This window comes from Heterocephalus glaber, unplaced genomic scaffold (assembly GCF_053883595.1).
Source record: "Heterocephalus glaber isolate CG9 unplaced genomic scaffold, H.glaber_assembly_v1.0 deba00000546, whole genome shotgun sequence".
NCBI lineage: Eukaryota > Metazoa > Chordata > Mammalia > Rodentia > Bathyergidae > Heterocephalus > Heterocephalus glaber.
The window spans coordinates 27754970-27764179 of record NW_028258147.1 but is presented as its reverse complement, the minus strand read 5'-3'; the positions used below and the strand labels follow the sequence as shown (position 1 = coordinate 27764179).

The 9210-nt window shown below is 37.9% G+C and overlaps 1 protein-coding gene across 2 annotated transcripts; it reads right to left on the bottom strand.

The window, feature by feature from the left end:
• Positions 1-3491: 3491 nt before the first annotated feature.
• Positions 3492-6778, bottom strand: Rpa3 (replication protein A3). 2 transcript variants are annotated; one of them, XM_021242862.2, is made up of 4 exons: positions 6627-6778; positions 5453-5527; positions 4221-4329; positions 3492-3876 (listed from the first exon to the last, which is right to left on the bottom strand). In XM_021242862.2, the coding sequence occupies exons 1-4, from the start codon at positions 6753-6755 to the stop codon at positions 3791-3793; spliced, it is 399 nt and encodes a 132-aa protein (XP_021098521.1). In that variant the 5' UTR covers positions 6756-6778; the 3' UTR covers positions 3492-3790. The 2 variants fall into 2 exon arrangements, with proteins under 2 accessions (XP_021098521.1, XP_004862792.1); XM_004862735.4 differs by having other exon boundaries at positions 6657-6778.
• Positions 6779-9210: the final 2432 nt, after the last annotated feature.

Here is a 9210-nt window from a genome sequence, read left to right as displayed (position 1 = left end):
CTACTTAAGATAACTATTTTGTAGTTCATTATCCCCTACACTAGATTTTGTGTGATATTTCTTCTACAATTTAATATTAGGAAAAAGTTTGTCCTGGTGAATTGAATACTATTAAAATTCTATAGCCTATTTCTCTTTCTATCTTCTTAGGAAGACATGGAGCTAATATTTATTTTCCATATTTAATGCTTAAATATATTTTTCATATTAGGTTTGGTGTTTCTGTAGTTTTCATCCACTTTTAAAAATGATTGTCATTTTTTTTGCACCCAAAATCTTTTTTAGAAACAAATGCACTAAATTTTATAAATGAATGTCTATTTTATCCTTAATTTGTTCTTTGAGCTTTCAAAAAACAAAGTCTATAGTCTTTGAAACTCCTTCATTGACTTTCAGGATATTCTATCAATCAACAAATATTTACGGGGTACTTCCTAGGTGTCACTGGAATCACTGTTGTGATTCTTTTCCTGAGTCAAAAGTTACTCTTCCTCTTTCCATTCATTTTCTCCTACTTCTGCTGTGTAAATGGTGCAGCCCACTATGATTTCGTCAGTAGGTCTAAGGTTTTCTCACTCTGTAATATGCCTTTGATTTAGAAACACAATCCTTTTTTTGAAACTCTTGAAACCAGATGTGCTCCAGACTTTAGAAGTTTTGGATTTTAACAAAGTCATAAAATGTATCTACTATGGGTTACTTAACACCCTGCATGAAGAGAGAGACAGAACCTTATAAACAAAATATTACTTGTGTAGTTAGGTATATGAATATTTATCTGAAATGAGATCAAGACTATAAATAATTCCACTGCATTCTTAAGATTTGCTGCCAAAATGAGTATTGCCTTAAACTAACCAAACAAACTTTTGGTTTTTCAAATCATTTTAGATTTTGAAATTGCAGATAAGGGTGGTAGGCCTCTTAAAACTCTTTCTACTTTAAATGCTTGAGGCAGACTGTTTAATGTCTGACCCTAAATTTTATGGGGCATCAAACCCAGGGCTTCATGCATGCTAAGCAAGCACTTTACCACTGAGCTATATTCCTAGGCCTGGTCCTATATTTTAATTTTATTTTATTTAGGTACTGGGAATTGATCCCAGGGCCTTTGCACTGAGCTACAGCCCCAGTCCCTTCTAATTTTTTGAGACAGGGTCTCACTAAGTCACTAAATTTTCCAAACTTGAAAACTTGTTTTTTAAATATCTCCACTAAAGGACCTCTCAACTACTCTAATTTATATTGATGCAAATTTATTGTCTCTTAACCCATTGACCTCTTGGTTCTTATTCTGTTTGCTCCTGATATCATGATTGAGTTCTACAAAATCAATCAATCTCTATCTATCTATCTATCATCTATAAAATACACAAATATAAAATACCTTGAATTCCTTGCCTCTTATCTTTATTAACTGTGTCATAGTATAGTTCAGGCCTTCATTACCTCTTCTGTCTTTTTGCTTTCTCAAACTAGACTGGATGCATTATTCAGGCACTATGCTAGGCTTCATTATGTTCCTCATCTACAAGGACATCTTAATGGGGAAGACGAAGAGGACTGGTTAAATAAATTAGGGAACATTTGGCACGATAGATTATTTTGTAACCATTAAAGGATGGATAGTTCTATATACCAACTGCCAAGGCATATTAAGGAGAAATGTATGTTTCGGAGAAGTATGTTGAGGTCCTACAGATAGTTTGTCCATGTAGAGAGAGCTCTGGAAAACCATAGCAGTGTTCAAACATAGGGCTTTTATTTTCTAACTTTTAAAGCATTTTTAAGAGAAAAACCAATTACTAATATGAAGTTAAAAATATTTACCGTATGATGCAGAAATTCCCCTCCAGGCATATTCTCAACAGAAATGAAAACATATGCACATACTAAAAATGTATACACAAATGTTCATAATTGTATTATTATGAACAAATAGCAGAAACTACCCTAATGTTCATCAACCAATGAATAGGAAAACAAAATATGGTATACATATACAATGGAATACTAGTCTTAAAAATGGAGGAAGCACTAATAGAAGTTATAATACTGACGAACCTTAACATACCAAAAGAAAGAAGCCATTCACAAAAAAATCACAGCATTCCATTTTAAATGTCCAGAATGGAGATAATTTTAGAGAAAGTACAGTGGTTGCCCCTTATCCAAGGGAGAATATAGTTCAAGACTCCAAAAAATGCTTGAAGCTGTGGATACATGCACAGTGATATCCCAACAGTGAATATAACTCAGCCACCAAGTGACTAATGGGCAGGTAGCCAGCAGGTATCTGTGTATACCGGACGAAGGGATGATTTGTGTCCTGGGTAGGATGGAGCAGGATGATGTGAGAGTCCATCACATTATTCAGAAGGTGCAATTTTAAACCTACAAATTATTTACTCCTGGGATTTTCTTTTTAATACTTTCAGACTGCAGTTGCCTGCAGGTAACTGAAACCAAAGAAAGCAAGACTGTGGATAGAGGACCACGGTAGTTCAGTGTAAGGTAGGGGGAGTGAGTGGTGATGGAAAGATTGGGCTATGAAAAGTAAATATATGTATATGGGGTTGTCTTTTGGGTTGACAAAAATGTTTTGAAATTGATTATTGTGAAGGCTGAACAACTCTACGCTGAAAACCACTTAATTGCATGTTTGAAACAGGCAAATTGTGTATGTGAATTGTTAACTATGTCTTAATTTCAAATAATAAAATACTTTAATGTCCTTTAAGTTATCTGCAGAGTATTTGAGGATGATAAAAGTTGAAATTTAAGATTGTATTAATTTAAAATAAATACTTTTTGGTATAATTAACAGCCTATATGGATTTGGAGTTATTCAACTTCCTCACTGCAGAATTGGCTAAGACATAAAATCCAACCCGCTAGGGACCATCAGTTATTCTGCACTGTCCTACCCTACACCTGCCACATCCCTCCCTGCCCATCCCCAATGTCACTTGTTAGGAATTACATACTAAGGATAATTAACGACAGTTGAAAGGGGGAAAAAAATCAAATGATTCCATCAACTTTTTCAATGATCATGTGTCACTTGTTTGCCATTAGTATATGCTGTTTTAAAATCTGGAAAAAGATACTTCACAAATTACATACGATGTAGGATTCTGCTTGCTCTTTTCAATTGTTGAAATCACTTTATGATGTTGATGGGGGGATGGGAGGGAGGGGAGAAGTAAAAAGGATGAAGATGAGATATGTATATGTACCAATTCCTCACTATGAATGAATTTAATATGTATTGCCAACATACTAACAAAATGTAAAAAAGTGCAACAAAAAAATCACTTTCTGAATATTGAAAAATAATTAACATGGTAGAATTTATGAAACGGTAAGTAAATCTTTAACACAGTTGACCCAGAGTTTCATTTGGTAGGCCTAAGACATGACCTTACAGGTATGAAATTCCAAGTTTGTGTCTGAGTACATGCTTAAAAGAATAAAAATGAAGTGAATAGTACACACCATTCAAATTTTTATTAGTAAAATAGAAACATAAATACAAGACCAGATGCTTTGTTGTTGCATCTTATCTGACCATACCATATAGTAGTAATTTTTAATAAAAGGACTTAGGTGAGAACAGTTAATAATATACTAGTGCCATCAAAAACTGCAGATTGAAATACCTAACATTTGATAATGAAAATTTAAAAACAACAAATTAAATATTAGAAACCAAAGAATTCTCCCTCAAATTTGAAGGGATTCTTTTAATATTCATCAATGTAGCTTCTTATAATCATAAAAAAATTTATCAAGATTCATGTTGTACAACTCCAAAAGGAAAAAACAGAGGGAATTCATGGATAATTTTCACTGCTTCATTGTAAAGTCCAAGATCTGAAAGAAACATTTAAGCAAACATTTAATCTACAGTGAAAAGCTGTAACATCAATTATCTATCTCTCTTTCTCTTAAAGGTCAACCTATCTTCACAATCCAATTTCTAAAATTTTTGAGATATGGATCATCATATTTATTCACTATAATCTTCCCTCTCCCCATCTGTTTGCCCCCACAAATATTAGCCTTCACTAAAAGGACTACTTATAAGCAGGCCAAAACATCCTCCTATTTTCTTGTGGGACTGGATGGCAGGAATGAGACTCAAGACCAACACGTCAATAAAGAATACAAAAAATTTTCCTCTTAATTGCCTGCAAATACAAGAATGCTTTATTTACCAAAAGGACTGTTGTCTTCTCTAAACTGGATGTAAGATGCACACATGATGGTAGCCTTGGGTGTTACTCTTCCAACTACTTCCACGATTCCAGATATTTCTTCATCAAGCTAAAAGACATTGAACAAAAAGTCAATTTGTTTAAATCACATTTTCAGTTGATAATTAATTTGGAAAATATTACAGTTTACTCATCTTTCAAGCCGTTACACAGTTCGCTAATTATTTATTGTAACAAAGTAACTTTAAAATTTACCAATGTAAAAACTGAACCGTAAAAGTTAAAAAATCAGTACATAACTACCAGCACATTACAACTCATGTTTTCTTTGGCAGTGGCTTCAGGTCCAAAGATACAGTTAAATATTTAAAATGATGACAAATTCTCTTAAAGATATTGAGAATGTCTAGAATTTCTACAAGCAATAATTTGCTTTAAAGGACCCACTGCAAAGCATCCTTTCTAATTTATATTTCACAAAATGTGTTCCATATACATTAACCAAAGTGTGTCTGGATCTGTTTTCATGAAAGACCAAGAAAATGTTTTTAAGCATATTAAACATAAAATGCAGAAATAGATGATAACTGAAAATATCTGTAAATAAAAATAGAAACTAAAGCCTGGTAAAAGTGCATAACTATAGTTCCAGCTATGGGGGAGGCTGAAGCAGCAGTGCAACATATAGCAACAGGGACAGTCTGCCACAAAAAGAGAAAAAAAAAAAGATTTAAAAAGGTTTTTGATTTGTGATTTTATGGTCTTTCATAAGAGATCAGAATTGTTATTCAACCAACACTTCAGGGATGTATTAAAAAATCATGGGGGCCGGGGATTTAGCTCAGTGGCACCCCACCTGATTTGCAAGCACAAGGTCCTGAGTTCGATCCCTGGTAGCAAAAAAAAAAATCATGAGAATGCAAACACCTGTAATCTTGACACTTAGAAGCTGAGGGAGAAGGAATATAGTGAGTCTGAGGCCAGCTTAGGGTACATAATGAGTTCAAGGCCAGCCTGAACTGCATAGCGAGATCCTCAAAAAACCAAAATACATAAATAAAAAACCTCACAGAAAAACCACCCCCCACCCAAAATCATGGAGTGCAAAAAAATCACTGTAGAGCTAGAGACATTTTACAAACTTGTTCTTTATACATCCACTTCAAAAATCAGAAATAACAAGTTAAAGTAAGATGAATTAAATTTAATATATAGTTAATACTTAAACATACTGGCTCCATTAATTCAATGGTTCCATTTTTTCCTTCTCCATCTGAAAGGATAAACATTTTTCCTGTGGGATGAATCTAAGAAAGAAACATACAATTAAAAATCCCCACATAAAACCTTTAACATTTTCATTAAAATAAAAGGAATTTGATCAAAGATGACCAGATTGACCCTAACTCACTTGAGCAACAAGCAGTTGATTTTTCAAACAGTTTATGTGATTCAAATAACAATCTTATGTTACCTGATCTAGTCATGAGACACCCAGTTAATTTTGAATTTCAGATAAACAATGAATACATTTTTAATATAAGTGGGTCCTATGTTTTTACTTGCAAATCTGGCAACCCTATGTTAAAAACAAATTAAAGGAAGTATGAACTATCTAAAAATGGAATCTGCAGGCACTCAAGATTTTGTTATAACACGTATACCACGGATGAGTAAAAGGAGAACCTGTTGCCAAACATCTGGGTTCCACTCTTGGGAAGCTGCTGCAAAGACAGCAGTCCGATCAGGTTTGAAAGCTAGCTTTGCCACTTGCTGTGCCCCTGAGCATTTTTGTTAAACATCCAGCACTCCAGCTAATTTTCCCTACTTGTGAAGTCAGAATTAACACTCTTTTCACTTACAGGATGTGTGGATGAAATGAGCCACTAAATAAGCCCTTGTAAATTTTCTTTCCCTCCACCCTCTCAAGTTACTGATTCTGAGACTTTGAGTGTATTCCTCACAGTAGGCTAAGGGGCCTACACTTTAAATAATGGGCTGCTATGGGATCTGGAAGAGATAAAGATGGGACGTTGTATGGAAATTTGACTTCAACGAGAAAATGAAATTTGGGGAGAGAGACAAGAGTAGAAACGAGCAAAAGAAGCGCTTTAGCATAGATGTCAGTCGAGCATGGCTAACCAAAATCCAGACTTGGGAGTCAGATCTGTAACTTATAAAAACAACAGGGACGAGGGCCGCTGGAATTTAGAACCTAGCACGTTCGAAGATTTCGTTTCTGCGCCACAAAAGGCGCCAGAATAGATGTACAAAGCCTAAAGAGTGTGGAAAATAAAGTGATCGGGAGAGGGCAATAATGATCTGAGGCGTTCAGTCACTCACTCTCCGTTAACCACTGAGTAGGCTACACTGGCAATCGGTGGGTCCCTCCCACTAGCTACACACCGGGGAGCGCAAGACCGCAAGCCCGCGCACCTTTTCCAGCCTCCCTACGAAGCAGACTGGCCGGTCAATGAACTGAGATATCATGCTGGCGTTGATGCGCGATTTGGGCAACTCCATTACGTCCACCATGTTTACGGCTCCGGCTGGCGGGAAACGAGCTGTCGACCAAAAAGAGCACCCTGCAGTCGTCTATGGGGCAGATTTTCCTCGGACCAATCAGCGAAAACTAGCGCACCAGTTCCGCCAATCAAATAAGCGGAAATATGCATCGCAGTCTGGCGGTTGAGGACGGCGCTTGAGTAACGTGGAGTTACGTACGGAAGTGGGGATCAGCTGTTAGTGACGCAAAGTTTTCCTAAAATGGCTCGAGTCATTGGCTAAAAGGGCAATGGAGGCGGGACTTGGAGGGGGTGGGGCATGCGCCTACCAGCCGGGAACCGCCAGCCCAGCGGCGACTTGACCTCCGGAAGTGGGGTAACGGGCTCCGGTGCGGGTGCAGCGACGGACTGCGGCCAGAGCCTCAGGTATCTCTTCTCGCGGGAAACCTCGAACCTTACTTTTCCTCTTCTCCCCTGGGACCGAGTCCGAAGAGCGAGGCGGAAGTTGGTAGCCAGCTCTCTAGCCGCGGCTTGCCTGTTGCGGTTCGGGCTGTGACAGTTAACCCGCCTACCCCCTTCCGGGTCCTGTGTGGGCGGTGCGGGATGCTTGTTCAATGAAACCTGGGTCTCGGGCTTTTCTTTTGACACCCAGTTTCTTGAATACGGGAAGCGGGATCGTCGGAGATCTTCACTTTGTTGAGGTCCTTGCTCTGAGGCAGAGGGTCGATTTCATCTCCCCCTCCCCAGCTGCATCACTTTACTGTTCAGTTTCCCCACCTATGAGAAGAGAGGTTGTCAAAATGACGTACTACTCTTTCTATTCGTGACTTTATGGACTTGTCAGTTCTCGCTCTCCCTTGTGTTAGCTGTGAATAGAGGGATATATGGGTAGCAGATAGAGGAGAGGGCTCCCGGGCAGAGGCGACAGGCTTAATCAGCTGTTAGACCCAAGCAAGCGCGCTTCTCATGGCGACTTTCTCTATCCGCACAGAAGGGGTTAATTTGTAAGGTCCTAACTGATTTTAACTTTTGACCATAGGATTAAGGGACGCTTTTTATCCCCCCCGCCCCCTCAGTCTTTCCATCATTGCTCGCCGAGCCCTGCGCTCAGAAGGGCCGAGGTGGAGGCCTGAAATATAACATATGCTAAGAAGATCCTGGAGGACTGTCGAATTTGTCACCGGCTCACAGTGCGGTGCAAAGCTAATGGCTATTGATTTTCGAGGTGTCTCTTGTCGAGATTGGGGGAACCTGCCTTGTCTGGGAGATTTCACCATAAGTGGACATAAAAATATCTTCAAACGGTGCTGTAGAAATTGGGAAAAAAATTAATGTATTTGTCTTGATTCTGTTGTCGCTAAAACAAGTTTAAAGGATTCATTAAACATGCTGGGTGCGTTTCAGTTGGTGTAAAGAAAAGCGGTGGTTGTTAAGGGTGCAAGTCAATAAAGTATGTTATTGCTTTGGAAAGGACGCAGATGTGCATTATATATGGTAGATTACGCATGATCTCTAAGTTTTTAAAAAAGGAGTGGCCCTTAATATACCAGTGCTAATATCATTACTATTAAAAGGGCACTTTTAAGCAAAAACTTTTTTTAGTTTGTTTTTTGGTACCGGGGATCGAACTCCGGACCTTGCGCTTGCAAGGCAGGCACTGGAAGCCCTGAGCTAAATCCCCGGCCCAAAAGTAGCATTTCTCTTTTTTTTTTTTTTGGTACCAGGGATCGAACTCGGGTCCTTGCGCTTGTGCAGCAGGCGGCGAAACCACTGAGCTAAATTCCCGGCCGAGCAAAAACTTTTTTTAAAAACAGAGAGAAACAAGAAGATGATTTCTAAACAACCCTCTTGGATTTTTATTTTTGAGTCCCTTAAAATTTATCACGAAGTGGATAATGACCAGAGAAGAGTATATATATCTGATATGTATAATTTTTGTAATATTTAATAGGCTCATGTGAGCCTCTCATTTAGTTTAAGAAATGGAATATTATCAGTTAGTTGCATGCCCCAGTTAAGTCCTCCCTACTAGTCTATCTTGAACAACATTATTTTGCAATCTGTATTGTTTCCTAAGATTTCTGTATAGTTGTATCACACATGTAGCCATTTCTAAATGGTAATCTGTTTAATTTGGCCAGTCTTTGACCTTGATATAATTGGGATCATACACATCTTCTGACTTGTTTCTTTTGCTTGTTTTTGAGATTAATAAGCGTAGGTGATTAGGGAATTCATTCTTTTCTCTCTGCCATTTCACTCTTATTCACTAGCAGTTCTTTTCTGTCGCATACAGAGCTGCTGTGAATATTCTTGTTATTACGTGGTATGTTTGTGCAACTGCATTTCAGAATTACTAGAACATAGGGTGTGGGTCTTCAGCTTTGCTTGTAAAAGCAAATGATTTCCCCAAATGCTGGGATCAGTTTACCCTTTTATATGAGTATAGCATAGTTCTAGTTGATACACATTCTTGGCAGCCCTGG

What these genes read in the sequence shown, in the direction of transcription:
- Rpa3 (XM_021242862.2), bottom strand. Translation starts at nt 6,755, where the DNA reads ATGGTGGACGTAATGGAGTTGCCCAAATCGCGCATCAACGCCAGCATG. An exon ending in TTGCGGTCTTGCGCTCCCCG is followed by an intron (nt 5,528 to 6,626) that starts GTGTGTAGCTAG and finishes TTTCTTTCTTAG; the next exon opens with ATTCATCCCACAGGAAAAAT. An exon ending in CCATTGAATTAATGGAGCCA is followed by an intron (nt 4,330 to 5,452) that starts GTATGTTTAAGT and finishes AATGTCTTTTAG; the next exon opens with CTTGATGAAGAAATATCTGG.